Raw genomic sequence first — 18,170 nt, forward strand, 5'->3', positions numbered from 1 at the left:
GTGGCACGGGGGCCCTGCACACCCTCGCACAGGGGGTCCTGCACACTGACCCCCATTGCACGGGGGTCCTTGCACACCTTTGCACAGGGGGTCCTGCACACTGACCCCCTTTGCACGGGGGTCCTTGCACACCTTTGCACAGGACTCCCTGCACAATTACACCCATTGCACGGGGGTCCTTGCACACCTTTGCACAGGGCTCCCTGCACACTGACCCCATTGCACGGGGGTCCTTGCACACCTTTGCATAGGGGGTCCTGCACAATCACCACCATTGCACGGGGGTCCCCATACATCGACCCCCATTGCACAGGGGTCCTTGCACACCTTTGCACAGGGCTCCCTGCACAATTACCACCATTGCACGGGGGTCCCTGCACACCCTTGCACCAGGCTCCCTGCACACTGATCCCCATTGCACAGGGGTCCTTGCACACCCTTGCACAGGGCTCCCTGCACAATCACCACCATCGCATTGGGGTTCCTGCACACCGCCCCCCATTGCACGGGGTGGGGGGGGGTCCGCACGCCAACCCAATTGCACAGGTCTCCTCGTGCCCCGGCCCCCGGTTGCACCAGGGTCTCCACCCCCCCCGCCCCCCCCCCCGTTTTGCACAAGGCTCTTTGCACACTCGCTCACCAGCCGGGCCGCGCAGTGCGCATGCGCACACCCAACGGCCCCGCGGCGGGAACTACAACTCCCGGCGTGCCCCGCGCGGGCGGCGCCGCGCGTTGATTGGCTGCGGAGGGGATTTGAACGGGGCGCGCGGCGGGGCCGGGACCCGGGAGCGGCGCGGGGAGCGGTGAGAGCGGGACCGGGGGCGCTCTGAGGGGGCTCTGTGGGGCTCTATGGGCGCTCTATGGGGTTCTGTGAGGCTCTATGTGGCTCTGTGGGGCCGGGGGAGCTGCAGCATGGGGGGGCGGCCAATGGGCCCCGGGGGGCGCCCGTGCAGGCCCAGCGAGGACCGACCCGGGGTGTCTCCAGGGCTCTCCAGGCCGCGGAGGCTCCGGGATTGGGGCTGGGGGGTGACTCGCCCCCCCCGTGTTGGTGGGAGTGGAGCTGTGGGGCTTGGGGGGGGGTAGGGAGTGGGACTGTGGGGGGCGCTGTGAGGGGCACTGGGAGCATTGGGGCCTCGGGGTGTGGGGCTGGGAGCCCATGGGAGCCATGGGGGGGGGGGGGGGGTAACGTGTGGGGCTGGGGGGGTCTCACGTCTCCCTGTGCCCCCCCAGCCCCCCGAGCCACCAGCCTGGTGTCGCACGTGAAGCCCCAACCGGAGCTGATCCCCCCCACCCCGAGATGGACAAACCTGACGTGCTTGCTGAGCTGTGGGTGAGTTGGGGGTTGGGGGCACCGTGGGGGGGTCCAACCGGGTGTGGGTGAGTTGGGGGTTGGGGGCACCGTGGGGGGGGTTGAATTGGGTGTGAGTGAGTTGGGGGTTGGGGGCACCATGGGGGGGTCAAACCGGGTGTGGGTGAGTTGGGGATTGGGGGCACCGTGGGGGGGGGTTGAATTGGGTGTGAGTGAGTTGGGGATTGGGGGGCACCGTGGGGGGGGTCCAACCGGGTGTGGGTGAGTTGGGGGTTGGGGGGCACCGTGGGGGGGGTCCAACTGGGTGTTGGTGAGTTGGGGGTTGGGGGGCACCGTGGGGGGGTCCAACGAGGTGTGGGTGAGTTGGGGATTGGGGGCACCATGGGGGGGTCGTGCTGGGTGCTGACCCCCCCGTTTTCCCCAGGAAAGCCTCTCGCGCTGCCCCCCCGGCGCCACCCCCGGCGCGCGGCTGCGGCGCAGCCAGGACTGCGACCGGGTGCTGCGGCTCTGCGTGGAGCGCCTGGCGCAGCCCGGGACGCCCCCGCCGGGCGCCGCCGCCGTGGTGGCCGTGGCCGAGGCCGCTTGCCGGGGCTACCTGAGCGCGGTGCCGCGTCCCGCCCCGCTCTACCTGGAGAAGATCCTGTACCACCTGCTGCGCAACGCGGCCCAGCGCGGCAGCGCCGACGGCAGCCGCAGAGCGGCCGAGCTCCTGCGTGCGCGGCTGCGGACGCACCCCCCCGGCACCACGCCGGACAAGGACTTCGCCGCCATCGCCTCCGGCAGCTTCCTCATCCTCTGGAGAGCGGCGGCCGCGCTGGCCGAGCCCGAGGGGCCGCAGGAGGAGGGGAGAGCCGCTCTCCGCCTGCGCCTGTGGGCCCTGCGCTTCCTCCTGCTGCTGGAGCGCGACGGGGCGGCCCCCCCGCCGCTGCAGCCGCCGTTCTTCGCCTCGCAGACGGCTCAGCAAGCGGCGGCCGCCGCCGCTCTCTACGAAGCGCAGCGGGCGCCGTGCCCCGCGTTCCTCGGGCAGCAGCTCGCGGAGCTGCTGGCGGTTCTGCGGGAGGAGGCGCCGGAGCCCCCCGCCCTCCAGCAATCCCTCTGCTTCTTCGAGCTCACCCTGGAGCGGTGCCGGCACCTCTGCAAGGCCGGATGGCACCGGGAGGCTGAGGACGCCGTAAAAGACGCGAAGGGCTTCTTGGGGTCCGAATCTTTCAGCGGCCCCTTGTCCGTCCTGGAAGCCGGGGTGCAGCTGCGCCGGGCGCTGGCCGACGGCTGTGCCGCGGGGCCGCCGCTGGCGCGGGCAGCGCTGGCGCTGGGCACGGCGGGGCTGGCAGAGCCGTTCCTGCGGGTGCTGGCCGAGAGCGCCCAGTTCGTGGTGTCGCAGCTCGGTGACTGCGCCAAGAGGAGCGGGGAGCAGCCGCCGCTGCGCCGGGACGACGTGCTCGACCTCTGCGCCTTCACCGAGGGGCACGGCCGCGTCCTCCGCCAGCTGCTCCAGAGGGTGAGGCTGCGGCTGCGCCGTCGCAGAATCATTTTGGGTGGAAATCCCCCCAGGATCATTAAGTGCAACTGTTCACCTAACACTAAAACGTCCCCGAGACCCTCGTCTGTTCGCCCCCCAGGGACGGTGACCCCAGCACTGCCCTGGGCAGCCTGTTCAATGCCCTTTGGAGCAGAAATCACCCCAAATTTCCACCCTCAGCCTCCCCTGGTGCAACTTGAGGCCGTTTCCTCTCATCTCTGATTGCAGAGAGCCGGGTCTTTACCTCAGAGGCTCTGTGAGCAGCTGGGGGCTTTGTAACCCCTCTCCAAGCTGTGCTCCCCAAAATCCATCCCTGGGTGTCCCCATCCTGAGCAGCAGCGCCCGGTGCTCCCGGACCCCCTCAGGCGCCGATTTTCTCCTCCTCTCCGCAGGTTCCTGCCGACAGCGTCAAGCAGCAGCTGATGGTGAAGCAGCTGCTGTTCCGCAGCATCCAGCTCTTCACCAGCCTGGCCTACGACACCTCCCTGTGCCCCCAGGTACCGGCGCGGGTACAGCCCCCGGCAGTGGGGGTGACGGAGCCTCGTGGTGCTGGGGAGCTGCTTCCACGTTGCCGGGGTTGGGAAGGGCTAATTGTGCCACCCAGGGGGCTCCCCAGTGACCTCGGGTGGCTTCGTTCGTCACAGGTGGGACGTTGGCAGGGTCAGAAGGGACTGCTCAAGCCACCCTGGGGGGGTTCTGAAGGGGTTTGGGGGGGCTGTAGGTCCCCAGTGACCTTGGGTGGCTTCTCCTTTTGGAGGTGGCACTTTGGGGGTGTTGGAAGGGGCTGTTCCAGCTGCCCTGGGGGGTGCTCTGGGGGTCCTGGGGGAAGTCTGGAGGAGGCTGTGGGTCCCAGGGGGGTTCTGGGGGGATTTGGGGTCCCAGGGAGGTTCTGGGGGGCTGTGGGTCCCAGGGGTGTCCTAGGCAGGTTCTGGGGGGATTTGGGGTTCCAGGGAGGTTCAGGGTGGGGCTGTGGGTCCCAGGGATGTCCTGGGCAGGTTCTGGTGGGATTTGGGGTCCCAGGGGTGTCCGGGGGGGGCTGTGGGTCCCAGGTGACCCCCGTGTCCCCGCAGGTGTTGCCCATGGGGGACTGGCCGGGTCTGGAGCAGCTGACGAGCGGCTGCGTGAGGAGCGTGCGGTGGATGCTGGAGGGGCTGGGGGGGCTCCCCGACAGCGAGCGAGCCAAGTACCTGGACATCACCGGTCAGTGACACCGCGGCCACAGAGCCACCCAGTGTCCCCAGCGGGGAGGGACCCACAAGGGTCTCAGAATCATTTTCATTGGAAAAACCCCTTACGGTCACAGAGTCCAACTGTTACCCACCCCTGGCACTAAAATGTCCCCGAGACCCTCGTCTGTTCACCCCCCAGGGACGGTGACCCCAGCACTGCCCTGGGCAGCCTGTTCAATGCCCTTTGGGGCAGAAATCACCCCAAATTTGCCCCCTCAGCCTCCCCTGGTGCAACTTGAGGCCGTTTCCTCCTGTTCTATCCATTTATCCCATCACTAAGGTCCCTCTCAGCTCCTCTTCTCCAGCCCCGGCTCTCTCAGCCTTTCCCGATGCTCCAGACCCCTCAGCATCTTTGTGTCCCTCCCCATTAACTCCCCGTCCCTCAAACCGGGGATCCCAGAGCCGGTCCCGGTGGCTCCGGTCCCTGGACGGGGCGCCGCGCGCTCCTCCTCTCCGTGTCTCTAACATTGCGTTTCGTTTGCGGCAGCGTCCTGCACCTACAAGCTGGCGTACATCTTCTACCACCAGCAGCTCCCCGCGGCGGCCGGCGCCGTCTGCGAGCCGCTCTGCGCCAGCCCGTGTGCCGCGGATGCCTTCGCCCGCCCCGGCGTTCCCCCGGACAGGGTGAGCGCGGCTCCTGCCGCAAACCACCCCAAAACCCCAGAAACAGGCGCCCAACAGGCTCCGTTCCAGCCGGAACAGCCTCGTCCGCACGCGTGGATGTCGCTTGTTGCGTCAGAGATAACGTGGATCCCGACAAGCAGGCGTAGAGCTTAATGAAACTGCAGTTTGCCCTTTTCCAACCCAAATTGTTGCACAAGTTGGAAAGGCATCTAGAAATCTTAGTGCGTATCCCACAGCACCGGAACCGCTAAGCTGGAAGTCGCAGGTAGACGTTCAAGTTGCTGAAGATAATTAGGGAAGTGATTGATGCCCAAATTGTTTAAGTTAATTGAGAAAGTTTTCTCTTAGTAAGTGTTGTGGCCTTGCTGGATAAAACACTGAAACAGAGCTTGGTGAAGTCCTCTGTCTCTGTCTGCCTGTCTCTGTCTCTGTCTGCCTGTCTCTGTCTCTGTCTGCCTGTCTCTGTCTCTGTCTGCCTGTCTCAGTCTCTGTCTGCCTGTCTCAGTCTCTGTCTGCCTGTCTCAGTCTCTGTCTGGCTGTCTCAGTCTCTGTCTGGCTGTCTCTGTCTCTGTCTGGCTGTCTCTGTCTCTGTCTGGCTGTCTCTGTCTCTGTCTGCCTGTCTCTGTCTCTGTCTGCCTGTCTCTGTCTGCCTGTCTCTGTCTGCCTGTCTCTGTCTGCCTGTCTCTGTCTGCCTGTCTCTGTCTGCCTGTCTCTGTCTGCCTGTCTCTGTCTCTGTCTGCCTGTCTCTGTCTCTGTCTGCCTGTCTCTGTCTCTGTCTGCCTGTCTCTGTCTGCCTGTCTGCCTGCCTCTGTCTGCCTGTCTGCCTGCCTCTGTCTGCCTGTCTGCCTGCCTCTGTCTGCCTGTCTGCCTGCCTCTGTCTGCCTGTCTCTGCCTCTGTCTGCCTGTCTCTGCCTCTGTCTGCCTGTCTCTGCCTCTGTCTGCCTGTCTCTGCCTCTGTCTGCCTGTCTCTGCCTCTGTCTGCCTGTCTCTGCCTCTGCGTCTGCCTGTCTCTGCCTCTGCGTCTGCCTGTCTCTGCCTCTGCCTCTGCCTGTCTCTGCCTCTGCCTCTGCCTGTCTCTGCCTCTGCCTGTCTCTGCCTCTGCCTGTCGGTCTCTGTGTGTGTGTGTGTGTGTCTGCCTGTCTCTACCAGGCCACAGCTGCAATCCTATGAGGCTCCAACAGTATTTATCCAAATTACTTAGCAAACTAAAGCGCAGGTTCGGGTGCCGCCTGAGGCCGTTGCTGTACAACCACGTAACAGTGATGACCCGAATACCATAACCATGAGCAGCAGGCTCCGGTGCCGGTGCCGGGGGAGCAAAGGAGCCAGTTCATTCCCGCTGTTACGACCCCGCGTTCCGGTTCAGCGTGGCCGGGGCCGCGTGGCGGTGGCGCAGGGCACCGGGTTTGCTCGTGGCCACACACCAACCCCGGTTTTGTCTCCCCGCAGCTGCACAAGTGCTTCCGGCTGCAGGCCGAGTGCCAGCGCAGGCTGGGCCGGCTGGAGGGGGCCGTGGCGTGCGCGGCGCGCTGGCTGCGGGCGCTGCGGGGCCGCGGCGCCGACCTGCCGCCCGAGCCCCTCGCCCTCTGGGTCCAGCTCAAGGCGGACGCGGCCAAGCAGGGGAACGAGGAGCTGCGGCTGCGGTAAGAGCTCGCAGGAGGTGACGGGGACAGCGGCCGAGCCAGCGGGTGACCGAGAATGTCCCCGTGGGCGCGGGGCGGTGAGCGTCCCCGTGGGCGCGGGGCGGCGACCGTCCCTGCACTGGGCGCTGGGGAGGCCAAACCGTGAATCCTGGGGTTGGTTTTGGGCCCCTCACGCCAAGGAAGAGCTTGAGGCGCTGGAGAGAAGGGAATGGAGCCGGGGAAGGGGTGGAGAAGGTGACTGAGGTTGGAAATCTGGGGTGATTTCTTGCCCAAAGGGCTGTTGGGCATTGAACAGGCTGCCCAGGTGGAGTCACCATCCCTGGGGGGTTGGACAGGTGAGGTTCTTGGGGACGTTCTAGTGCCAGCATTGGGTTATGGTTGGACTCAATGAGCTTGTGGGTCCTTTCCACCGCAAAGGGTTCTATGGTGTGTCGAGGGTGGATTTCTCGAGGGCTGCGCTTCCCAAGCTGGTAAATCGAGGACATGAGCCACTCTCGGCTCCACCGTCGCAGCCCCAGCAGCTCCCTCTCCCCCAGGACGCTGAAGGAAGCTTTGGAAGGACAGAACCTGGACGCGGACGCCTTGGTCACCGTCCTGTTTGGCGAGCTGAACGCCTACAAGAGCGTGCGAGCCGACACGGGGCAGGAGCGCTACAACGTGCTCTGCGACCTGCTGCAGATCTGCTCGGAGCACAGCGGCCGCCTGCACCAGCGCGCCGTCGCCCTGACCGAGCTGGCCCAGCTCTTGTGCCACCGCAGCTACGCCCCGCACACCGACTGGTGGGTGCTCGCCGCTGTCACCTCCTGCGCCCAAAAGTCCCCGAGCAGCGTTCGTGTGTCCTCACCGTGTTATTGCTCTGTTTGCTCTCTTTGGGGTGTATTTGTGCCTCTCTTTCAAACGCTCCGGGCTGTATTATGGGGATGAAAAGCCGTTTCTGGTCCCTCTCCCGGCAGCTCCTCCCTGGATTCGGTCCGTGAGGCTTTGCGGCTGCTGGAGCTGGTGCCCAGGAGCGCCCAGAACCGCGACCAGCTCCTGGACGACCAGGCACAGGCTCTGCTCTGGCTCTTCATCTGCAGCCTGGAGTCCAACCTGGAGAAGGTGGGTGGTGGGTCTGGTGCCTCTTGCTCTTCACCATGGCCACCAAAAGCCACCCCAGGGCCACCAAAAGCCACCCAGACCCCACCAGAAACCCTGTGGTGCCTGTAACGCGCATCACGGCTGTTTTGGCAGAGCATAGAGAGGGACCAGCGAGCCAAAGCTCAGGTGCTGAAGAACCTGGAGGATTTTGAGCCCAACGACCTCAAGTACGACAGGCGGGTGCTGGAGGAGCGCTTCCTGTACGACGGGCTCTCCTTCGACCTGGCGACAGACGCGGGTGAGCCCAACGGCGCCTTCGGGCTCCCCGCGACCGCCCGGTTGCGCTTCGGGGGTGTCTCAGACCCGCCGTGTCCCCTCAGCTCTGTCCCAAAGCCTGGACGACGCCTTCGCTCTGTGGAAGCAGCTCCTGGGGACGCCGGGCGTCCCCGCCGTGCGCAGCCCCGAGCAGACCGTCGCCTCCCTGCGCCTCCTGGCAGCTCTCTACACGCTGATGGCCAAGGTGACGCTCGCTGGGGGGTGACGGGTGGGACAGTCCCCTCTGGGGGGGTCTGAGTGTCACGGTGAGGGTGTTTTCCTGTCCCCGCAGCCCCTGCAGGCCATGGAGAGCTACCTGCTGCTCAGAGCCCTGTGCAGCGCGCTCGGGGACAACCTGGGGACAGCCAGCGCCCTGTGCCACGTCACCAAGCTGCTCTTCCAGCTGGAGTGTCCCAGCTACGCCCAGGTGAGCGTCACAGGGAGGGAAGGGGACACGGGGGGCCCGGCCGGTCCCCGAGGCCGCAGCCCTCACGTCGGTGGGTTTTACTGCAGGTTTTCCTGGAGGAGAGCGAGTCCTACCTGCAGAAAGCCGACGGCGGCCACGATTCCTACCCGCTGCTGCGGCAACGCTGCCTCCTGCTCCGCAGCCAGATGTGCTGCGTCACCCAGCGGGTACGGCCCCAAAACCCCTTCTTATTCGCCCCTAAACCCTTCTCATTCTCCCCAAAAGCGGTGTGAGGATCAGGAGATGCAGCAGCGCTTCGTGGCGACCTCGGTACCTCTCGCTATGGGTCTCGGGCACAGGGGCCGCGGCGGGTGACTCGTTTTCTCTGCAGGTCGAGGAGGGTCTCTCGCTGCTGCTGGAGGTGCTGCAGGACCTGGCTGCCCAGAAAGTCACCAAATTTTGGTACCTGCTGCGGGCCCACGTGCTGCAGCTGGTGGCCGTGTACCTGAGCCTGCCGCCCGCCCGCCTCTCGCCGCGGCTCCGCCAGCGCATCTTTGCGCACGGTGAGTTTTCGGGGGACGTTTAAAACCCTCCTGGCCCGTAGGAGTCATGGACAAAGCTCCGTGCAGCCCTCTGGGTTTCTCCAAACCGGCCCGTTTTGGGGCAACAAGAGGGAATTTGGGGTGGGAGTCACTCCGCGCTGGGGCTGGGAGGGTTTTGTTCCGCGCCGACCCCCACGGTGGCTCTTGGCAGGGTGGAAAACGCCCGGGACGGCTCTGGTGGAAGCCCAGAAGCTTTTCCGCAGCCTCATCTACCTCCTGATGGGCAGCGAGGTGCTGGGCGCCCCCACGCTGGCGCCCGACGGCCAGCCCGTGGACTGCGGTGAGCCAAAAACCCGCCCGCTCCTCCGGCAGCGCCGGGCTCTTTGCCGTCCCTCTCCGGTGACGCGTCCCTGTCCCCTCTCTCTGCAGGGGACAACGTGCTGCTGAAGTGGCAGGTGCTGGGGGACGCGCTGGCCTGCTCGGAGCGGCTGGTGGCCCTGCTGGGCCGGCTGGACGTGGTGTGCCAAGCCAAAGCTTTCTGCCTGGACGCCGCCAAGCTGGCCGCGAAGCTGCAGGCTGCGCGGTGGTGAGTGGGACGCGACGGGGGACAGCGTGGCCAAGAGCCTTTGGGGACACTGGGCGAGGGACGAGCTGCAGGGGATGTTGTGGCCGTGTCCCGGGTGGGGGTTTGGAGCGAGCTGCTCTGGGGTGTGTGATCCCATGATGGGATGGGAGGAAACGGCCTCAAGTTGCACCGGGGAGGGTGAGGGTGGAAATTTGGGGTGGTTTGTTCCCCAAAGGGCGTTGAACAGGCTGCCCAGGGCAGTGCTGGAGTCACCGTCCCTGGGGGGGTGAATGGATGAGGTTCTTGGGGACACTTTAGTGACATTGTTGGGTGAGCGGTTGGATCAATGATCTCAAGGGGCTTTTCCACCCAAACTGATCCCGTGGGTCTCCGAATCTGGCGCTGCGGGGCAGGTGGGAGCGGATCCTCGCTGCCCCCCCCGCGCAGCCCGGGGGGTGGACGCGGGGGCTCAGGGCTGGTTTGTCCCCCAGGTGCGCGTCGTTCCTGGTGCTGAAGGCGCAGCTGGGGCTGCGGCTGGACGAGCTGGAGCTGAGCAGCTCGGACCTCCAGCAGGTTCTGTTCCTCCTGGAGCCCGGCAACGGTGAGTCCCCCCACACCCGCTCGGGCTGCTCGGCCCCGTCCGGAGCCACCGGGACCGGCTCTGGGCTCCCCAGTTTGAGAAGGACGAGGAGTTACTGGGGAGGGACGAGAAGATGCTGAGGGGTCTGGAGCATCGGGAAAGGTTGAGAGAGCCGGGGCTGGAGAAGAGGAGCTGAGAGGGACCTTAGTGATGGGATAAATGGATAGAACGGGAGGAAACGGCCTCAAGTTGCACCCGGGGAGGCCGAGGGGGCAAATTTGGGGTGATTTCTGCCCCAAAGGGCATTGAACAGGCTGCCCAGGGCAGTGCTGGGGTCACCGTCCCTGGGGGGTGAACAGACGAGGGTCTCGGGGATGTTTTAGTGCCGGTGTTGGGTGAACGGTTGGATCAATGATCTTGAGGGGCTTTTGCAACCAAACTGACTGTGTGATCCCCTCTCTGGACGGGCTGGGAAGGGCTGCGGGGGCGCACCCAGAAATCACCCCCCTCTGCACCCACAGAGTTTAAACCCAGCAAGAAGGAGCCAAGCCGGACCAAGATCCTGCCCCGGAGGCGCAAACCGGAGCACACGGAGCCGCCAGCCGCTGTCTCCGAGCTGCCCAGGGACGACGACGCGTTCCTGAAGGGCCCCGCGCTCGAGTTCGTGCCCGTGCGGAGCGGTTTGGCCGCGGCGGACGCTCTCACCGCCTCACCGGAGCTCAAACCCGCGAGGAAGAGGAGCCCGGCCTTCCTCAGCCACCCCCCGCGCTGCTCCTGCTCCCTGTGCTCCGACCCGGTGCTCTCGGCGCTGTGCCTGCGCTGGCTCCTCTCCCACGCCCGCGCCGAGCTGGCGGCGGGTGCCGGTGCCGCGGCGGCGGGGCTGGCTCTGCTCCGCACCGTGCCGTGCCGCTGCGCCGCCGCCGCCAACCGCTTCGCCGCCGTCCTGCGCCAAAAGCTGCGGGGAGACGGCGGCGACGGCCGCCCGCCCGCACCGCGGCTGCTGGACGACGTGGCGGCCGCCGCTTACGCTGCGCTCGCCCTCCAGAGCCTGGCGAGCCCGCGGTGGGCGCAGGAGCTGCGCAAGGAGCTGGAGACGGGGCTGCGGTTCGTGGCGTCCCGGAGCCCCCACCTGCCCGGCCTGGGGGGCGCCGGGGCCGTGCTGCTGCTCGCCAAAGCCACGGCCGCCGTTTGGCGCCTGGCGGCCGAGCGCGGCGGCTCCACAGACGCTGTTTTTGCCGGTGTTTGGGCTTGTCAGCTGCCTACGCCGACTCCCGCGGAGCCCGACGCGGCGCCCCTGCCCCGAACGCAAAAACCGGACAAGGCGCAACCACGCCGGCGCCAAAATAAGGCGGCGGTGGCACCCGCCGCGGCCAAACCCAGGGCGAGGAGGACTCCGCGAGCGAAGGCTCTGGCCATGCTGAACACTGACGACGCCTTCGCCCTGGGTGACTCGGACGGCGAGGTGCCCCCCATCGTCATCCGGCCGGTGTCGGTGGCCTGCACCCCGCGCCAGAAGGCCGGACCCCCCCCCAAAACCCGCGGGGCCCCCAAAACTCCCTTCACCATCTTCAGCGAATCCCCCCGGGCGGCCGGCAAGTCCCGGCTCCTGCGAGCCCCCAGAGTTCCGGGGAGAGCCAAGTCCCGCCTACAGGTGAGTGTGGGGGAGGCGAGGGGCTCCCCGTGCCCGCCGCCGGCCCCTCACCCCTTTGTCCCTCTGTTGCAGGTGACGTTCAGCGACGACAGCGACCCCGAGCTTCCCGAAGCGGCGCTGACCCCCAAGTCGTGCTGCGCCCGCAGAGGCCGCCCCCCCAAATCCCAGAGCCGCAGGGCACAGGCGGGCGGGCGCCGGGGACCCCGCACCAGGGCAGAGGAGGAGCGGGAGCTTCTCAGGGCCATCGAGGAAGAGGAGAAGGCGGAGGAAGAGCTCGAGATCAGCTTTGAGGTGGTGCGAGCCTCCGAGGAAGAGGAGGGAGCCCCAGGTGAGCTGGGCTTAGGTTGTGGGGGTCTTGCAGCGTTTAGGGGTGCATGGAGGTGTCGGATTGTCACCTGCCCTGGGGACAAGGCGTCTCTGTCCCTTCCCGCAGGCAGGAGGTGGCTGGAGGGCGCGGACGGGGAGTACGAGGTGCTGGGGACAAGCAGCGGGGACCCCCTGCACCCCAATGGATCCCCAGTGTCCACCCTGCCCACAGTTGATGGTGAGTGAGCACCCGGTGTGGCCTCGGGGACATTTTTGGGTGCTGGGTGGCAGGCAGACAGGTTGAACCGAACCTGACGGTGCCACGGGGCAGCCACGACCCCCGGCGTGTGACCGGGAGCTGGTGGCTGCGCTGGGGTCTGTCCCCTCGGTGGCTGATCCCACCCGGGGTTTTGATCTGTCCCTTGCAGGTGTCACCTCGGTCATCGAGCTGCTGACGAAGGCTTTGAACTGCATCAGCCACTGCCCGCCCGGCGCGCTCTACGGCCACGTCTGCCGGCTGCTGGCGCTGGCCACGGGCAGCCGCGACCCCCTCCGCGCCGCCTACCTGCTCGCCGAGTCGGTGGCCGTCACCGCGCGCCACCAGCTGCTCGGCGTCACCCACAGGAAGATGCGGTGAGGCCCTCGGGGTTGGATCCCAGAGCCCTGCGGGGGTCAAAGGAGCCTCTGGAGGTGGAATCGGGGAATCAGTTTGGCTGGGAAAGACCTTCAGGGTCACCGAGTCCAACCGTTCACCCAACACCGGCACTAAAATGTCCCCGAGACCCTCGTCTGTTCACCCCCCAGGGACGGCGACCCCAGCACTGCCCTGGGCAGCCTGTTCAATGCCCTTTGGGGCAGAAATCACCCCAAATTTCCACCCCCAGCCTCCTTCCCCATCTCCATCCCCTTCTCTGAGCTCAGCAAACCCCACAGCCCCAGCAAAGCTGATTTTTGGGGTGTTTTCCCCTCCCTGCGCAGCAAAGAGAAGAAGCCGGCGGGGGACGTGGCGGAGCAGCTGCGGGACCTGTCCCTGCGGGAGGGCCCCCCCCTGGCCGAGCTCGAGCGCCTGTTCGCGTTCAGCCCCGCGGCGCTGGGCCCCGAGGTGCAGGACGGCTTCCGGGAGCAGCTGCGGCGCATCCCCGCCGGTAAGAGCCGCGCCGAGCGCCGCGAGCGCGCCGGTGGCGCCGGGCTGTCCCTGAGGCGCGGCTGTGACCCGCAGGGGTGACGGTGTGCGTGCTGGCGCTGGTCGGCACCGGGCTGTCCCTGAGGCGCGGCTGTGACCCGCAGGGGTGACGGTGTGCGTGCTGGCGCTGGTCGGCACCGGGCTGTCCCTGAGGCGCGGCTGTGACCCGCAGGGGTGACGGTGTGCGTGCTGGCGCTGGTCGGCGCCCAGCTGGGCTCGGCGGGGGACATGCTGCTGCTCACGCGGCTGGAGAAGGACGCGGATCCCGTCACCATCCGCATCCCCACCGCGGGCACCGAGGTGAGCACCGCGAGGGCTGTAGCTTCGTTTGGGGTGGAAAAGCCCCTCAAGATCATTGATGCAACCATTCACCCAACGCTGGCACTAAAATGTCCCCAAGAACCTCATCTGTTCACCCCCCAGGGACGGTGACCCCAGCACTGCCCTGGGCAGCCTGTTCAATGCCCTTTGGGGCAGAAATCACCCCAAATTTCCACCCTCAGCCCCTTCCCCAGCTCTGTCCCCTCCTCTCAACTCGCTCCAGCACCTCAAGCTCTTTCTTGGCGCGAGGGGCTCAAAACTGCCCCCAGGATTCGCGCTTTGTCCCCGCCAGCGCCCAGCACAGGGACGGTCACCACGCTGGTCGCACTGGCCACACCGATCCTGGCACAAGCCGGGATGCCGGCGGCTTTTTGGCCGCACGCTGGTGCACGTGCAGCCGCGGGGACAAGGCGGCCACGTTTTGGGTCTCGGCTCACGGCTCTGTCCCCCCCAGGCCCCCCTGAGCTCGGTGCTGAGCGACTTCGACGCCATCCAGAAGGAGCAGAAGGAGTGCAGCGCCTGCACGGACAAGCAGGACTGGTGGCTGCGCCGCTGCGAGCTGGACCGCAGGATGAAGGTGGGGACGACACCCCTGCGCCCCCACGGGGACTTTGGGGTCTCGCTGACTCTCCACCCTCTTGCAGAGCCTGATCGAGACCCTGGAGACGCGGGTGCTGGGCTGCTGGCGGGGGGTCCTGCTCCCCGCCGCCCCCGATGCCGCCCTGCCCAAGGACGCCGCCCGCCTGCACCCCGAGCTGCGCGGCTGCGGCTGGAGGGACGAGGACCCCGCGCTGCTGCGGGTGCGGTGCTGGGGGCGGGGGCTGGCGGCTTCCCCCCGTTTTCCCACCGCTCAGCACCTCCTGTCCCCCCGCAGGCGCTGCTGAACGCTGCTCCCCTCCTGGGCCCCGAGGATGTGCGAGCCGTGGCCTTCAGCCTCAGCGCGGAGCGGCCCCGCGAGGCTCAGCGCCTGTTGCAGGAGGCGCTGGAGAAGCGGAGGGCGAAGCAGAGCGGCGGCTCCCTCGTCCTGGTGCTGGACAAGGTGAGTTCCCCCCGAGTCCTGCATCATCTGCCCCTGCATCGTCTCCCCCAGCCGTGCCGCCCTCACCTTCCTCCACCTCCTCCTCCTCCTCGCAGCACCTGCAGAAGCTGCCGTGGGAGAGCATGGCGTGTCTGCGCGCCGTCCCCGTCACCCGCCTGCCGTCCCTGCGCTTCCTCCTCAGCTACTCGCTGGCACGGGAGGTGAGAGGATCGAGGGGACCCCCCCGAACCCTTGGGGACCCCCTGAACCCCTCGCGCCGGGCTGGCACCCACTCCTCTCCCTTTTGGCAGCGGGGGGGGTCCGTGCTGAGCCGCGGCATCGACCCCAGCAGCACCTTCTACGTCCTCAACCCCCACAAGAACCTCCCGGGCACCGAGGAGCAATTTCGGAGCTGGTTTGAGAGGTGAGGGGGGACCCGGGGGGGGGCGCGGGGGGGTGCTTTGTGCCCTTCTCACCAGCCGTCCCGCAGCCTCCCCGGCTGGAAGGGGGTGACCGGAGCCGTCCCCAGCGCCGAGCAGATGCAGGCAGCGCTCCGCGACCACGACCTCTACATGTGAGCACGGCCGGGGCGGCTTGGGGACACCGCGGGGGGGCCAGAGGGACAACGAATGGGGGCCTATCTGACCGGGGCGGGGGTGACACTTGCAGCTACGCCGGCCACGGCGCGGGGCGCCCGTTTGCTGGACGGACAGAGCATCTCGCGGCTGAGCTGCCGCGCCGTCGCGCTCCTGTTCGGCTGCAGCAGCGCCGCGCTCGCCCTGCGCGGCGACCTGGAGGGGGCCGGCATCGTCCTCTCCTACATCCTGGCGGGCTGGTGAGTCTGGGGGGGGTCTCGGTGGTTTTGGGGGGGGGTCTCTCTGAGGTTTGAGTGCGAGGGGGGTGTGGGCGGGTCTGACCCCTCCTCGCTTGCAGCCCGCTGGTGCTGGGGAACCTGTGGGACGTGACGGATCGGGACCTCGACCGCTACGTGCGGGCGCTGCTGGAGGGGTGGCTGGGGGGGGGCGCGGGGGCCCCCCTCCTCTCCCACGTCACCCAGGCGCGCCAGGCCCCCAGACTCAAGTACCTCATCGGGGCCGCCCCCGTCGCCTACGGGCTGCCCGTCTGCCTGCGGTGAGGGGGTCCCCAACCTCGGGGGGGGGTCCCCAACCCCGGGGGTGGCCGTTTGCAACTGGTTGAGTTTATTTTAACAGAAGAGCTTTTATTTGCGTGTTCTTGGGTAATAAAGCTGCTACTTTTAGACCTGTTTTCCCGTGTCCCTTGTGCCCCCCCCCGTGTCCCTTGTGCCCCCCCGTGTTCCTTCTGTCCCCACAGTGTCCCTCCTGAACCCCCCTGCTCCCCATTTGTCCTCTGTCCCCAAGCTGGACGCCCCCAGGAATCTCCCCGAGGCTCCTGCTCCCCTATTTTGCTACTGGGGGTTCCCAGAGCCCCCCAGATTTTATTTTTTGGGTTGGATGGGGGTCCTGGGAAGGTGATGGGGGGGATGCTGCCTGCTCAGGGTTCCATCCCCGTGGCAGCACCTTGGATACCCCTCCTGTGGGGGGGCCCATTTTCTCCGGGGGGGTTATTGGAGGGGCTGCACCCCGAATTACGGGGGTGCTGAACCCCGAATTACGGGGGTGCTGCTGCCTCCGCTCCCGCCACGGCGCGCTGGGTCCTCCGGCCGCCAGGGGGCGCGGCGCGGCGGGAGCAGCGAGAGGCGGCGAGCAGAGCGGCACGGCGGGAGCAGCGAGAGGCGGCGGGCAGAGCAGAGCGGCGCGGCGGGAGCAGCGAGAGGCGGCGGGCAGAGCAGAGCGGCGCGGCGCGGCGGCCCAAGATGGCGGCGCAGGCGGTGAATGTGGCGGAGCTGCCGCTGCCGCAGCTGGAGCTGCTCAAGGGGCAGCTGGACCAGGTGCGGCCGGGCCGGGGGGGATGTGGGGCCGGGGGGGAGATGATGTGGGGCCGGGGGGGATGTGGGGCCGGGGGGGATGTGGGGCCGGGGGCTGCGGGACGAGGTGTGGGGCTGGGGGGCCTGAGGGGGAAGTTGTACTGGAGCAGACTGGGCCAGACTGGGATAGAGAGACTTGAGTGGGATGTACTGGAGCAGACTGGGGGGGGATGTACTGGAGCAGACTGGGGGGATGTACTGGAGCAGACTGGGGGGATGTACTGGAGCAGACTGGGCTGGGGGGGGGATGTACTGGAGCAGACTGGGGGGGGATGTACTGGAGCAGACTGGGGGGGGATGTACTGGAGCAGACTGGGGGGATGTACTGGAGCAGACTGGGGGGATGTACTGGAGCAGACTGGGGGGATGTACTGGAGCAGACTGGGGGGATGTACTGGAGCAGACTGGGGGGGATGTACTGGAGCAGACTGGGGGGATGTACTGGAGCAGACTGGGGGGGGATGTACTGGAGCAGACTGGGGGGATGTACTGGAGCAGACTGGGGGGATGTACTGGAGCAGACTGGGCTGGGGGGGGGACAGCAGCACAGGAACTGGGTGGCCAAGGTGAAGGTGACAAAGCTGGAGCTGCCTTATGTCCCTGTGTCCCTGTGTCCCCGCGTGTGACACCGGCTCGGGGACACCCCCGGGGGGGCTGCGCTCTGGGCCGTTCCCACCCCCCGCTCTCCGCCGCCCCCCCAGGAGGTGGAGTTCCTCTCGTCCTCCATCGCGCAGCTCAAGGTGGTGCAGACCAAGTATGTGGAAGCCAAAGATTGTCTCAATGTCCTCAACAAGAGCAACGAGGGTGAGCGGTCCCCCAGACATCCCTGGGGGGGCAGAGACCGGTACCCCCCCTTGGCTTCACTGGCTCTGGCTGCTCCCCCAAATTGCTTCATGGTCCCCCAAATCCCTCCTTCCTCCCCGGGGGTGGGGCGTTAGCACCCCTTCCTGCTCGCAGGGAGTTTTGGGGATCCTGGGGGGCTGCTGGAGGTCCCAGATGTTCCCCCACCCCCCCAGGATGTTGAAGGCGCCCTCCCCCCCCACTCGTGCTTTTTTCCGCAGGGAAGGACCTGCTGGTGCCGCTCACCAGCTCCGTATCCTTTCCTGCTCCCCACGCCCCCCACCCCGGTTTGCCCCCCCGGGGGCTGATTGTGCCAAACCCGTCCCTGGTTTTGCTGCCGGAGCCGCGCGCGTTGTCCCCCCCCACCCCAGTTTTCCCTGACCCCCCCCAAGATGTACGTCCCCGGGAAGCTCTCGGACGTCGAGCGCGTCCTGATCGACATCGGCACCGGCTACTACGTGGAGAAGGTGACGTGTGGGGGGGCGCTCTGGGGTTCGGGGGGGTCTCACGCCTTCCCTGGGGAGCAGCGCCCCCCCTCACCCCCTCCGCCCCCCCCCCAGACAGCAGACGACGCCCGAGACTTTTTCAAGCGGAAGATCGACTTTCTGACCAAGCAGATGGAGAAGATCCAGCCGGCGCTGCAGGAGAAACACGCCATGAAGCAGGGTGAGCGCTGCCCCCCCCCTTCCTCCTGGGGGGGGCCCCCACCCCCCAAAAAACCCCCACCTCCCCAGCACCCGTGTCTCCCCGCAGCCGTGGTGGAGATGATGAGCCAGAAGATCCAGCAGCTCACGGCGCTGGGAGCCGCGCAGGGCGCCGCCGCCAAGGCGTAGCCTGCGGCCTCCCCCCCGCCGGGCTGGGGGGGCCCTGGGGACACAGCGCACCCCCCCAGCCCCACTGTCCCTGTCACTCTCCCCCCCATTTTTGGCAGGCAGTGCGGAATAAAGGAGGTTTGTGGCAGTGGGGTGATCTGGGGTCTCCGGGGGGGCCGGGGGCCGTGCGGCTCTGGGATCTGGGGCAGCTCTATCCCAGCCCCCCCCAACACCCCCTGGGGCTTTTTACCCCCCCCCCCCCCCCCAAAACAAACTAACCCACGG

The 18,170-nt window shown here is 67.2% G+C and overlaps 2 protein-coding genes across 2 annotated transcripts; both read left to right on the plus strand.

Moving 5' to 3' along the window:
- Positions 1-406: 406 nt before the first annotated feature.
- ESPL1 (extra spindle pole bodies like 1, separase) lies at positions 407-15,546 on the plus strand. The gene is given in 32 exon segments (XM_065043490.1): positions 407-803; positions 1,231-1,330; positions 1,734-2,807; positions 3,221-3,325; positions 3,899-4,028; positions 4,545-4,681; positions 6,131-6,324; positions 6,861-7,103; positions 7,278-7,422; positions 7,555-7,699; positions 7,782-7,921; positions 8,009-8,143; positions 8,230-8,349; positions 8,514-8,685; positions 8,876-9,004; positions 9,094-9,250; positions 9,721-9,830; positions 10,331-11,460; positions 11,533-11,788; positions 11,894-12,004; positions 12,195-12,399; positions 12,745-12,911; positions 13,122-13,249; positions 13,725-13,847; positions 13,915-14,070; positions 14,145-14,309; positions 14,405-14,509; positions 14,600-14,712; positions 14,779-14,862; positions 14,958-14,976; positions 14,978-15,123; positions 15,222-15,546. Coding segments are annotated over 31 exon segments (6,279 nt in total). The 5' UTR covers positions 407-803; positions 1,231-1,297; the 3' UTR covers positions 15,424-15,546.
- Positions 15,547-15,991: 445 nt separating this feature from the next.
- PFDN5 (prefoldin subunit 5) lies at positions 15,992-18,033 on the plus strand. The gene is made up of 6 exons (XM_065043497.1): positions 15,992-16,197; positions 16,935-17,037; positions 17,295-17,326; positions 17,466-17,540; positions 17,634-17,739; positions 17,827-18,033. Exons 1-6 carry the CDS (start codon positions 16,123-16,125, stop codon positions 17,904-17,906), a joined length of 471 nt encoding a protein of 156 aa, XP_064899569.1. The 5' UTR covers positions 15,992-16,122; the 3' UTR covers positions 17,907-18,033.
- The last annotated feature ends 137 nt before the right edge of the window (positions 18,034-18,170 follow it).

The sequence above is a fragment of the Columba livia genome, chromosome 29 (assembly GCF_036013475.1).
Source record: "Columba livia isolate bColLiv1 breed racing homer chromosome 29, bColLiv1.pat.W.v2, whole genome shotgun sequence".
Lineage (NCBI taxonomy): Eukaryota > Metazoa > Chordata > Aves > Columbiformes > Columbidae > Columba > Columba livia.

Excerpts from the sequence above, each read along its gene's own strand:
- PFDN5 (XM_065043497.1), top strand. The coding sequence starts at position 16,123 with ATGGCGGCGCAGGCGGTGAATGTGGCGGAGCTGCCGCTGCCGCAGCTG. Across the intron at positions 17,327-17,465 it reads TGGTGCCGCTCACCAGCTCC|ATGTACGTCCCCGGGAAGCT; the intron begins GTATCCTTTCCT and ends ACCCCCCCCAAG. Across the intron at positions 17,541-17,633 it reads CCGGCTACTACGTGGAGAAG|ACAGCAGACGACGCCCGAGA; the intron begins GTGACGTGTGGG and ends CCCCCCCCCCAG.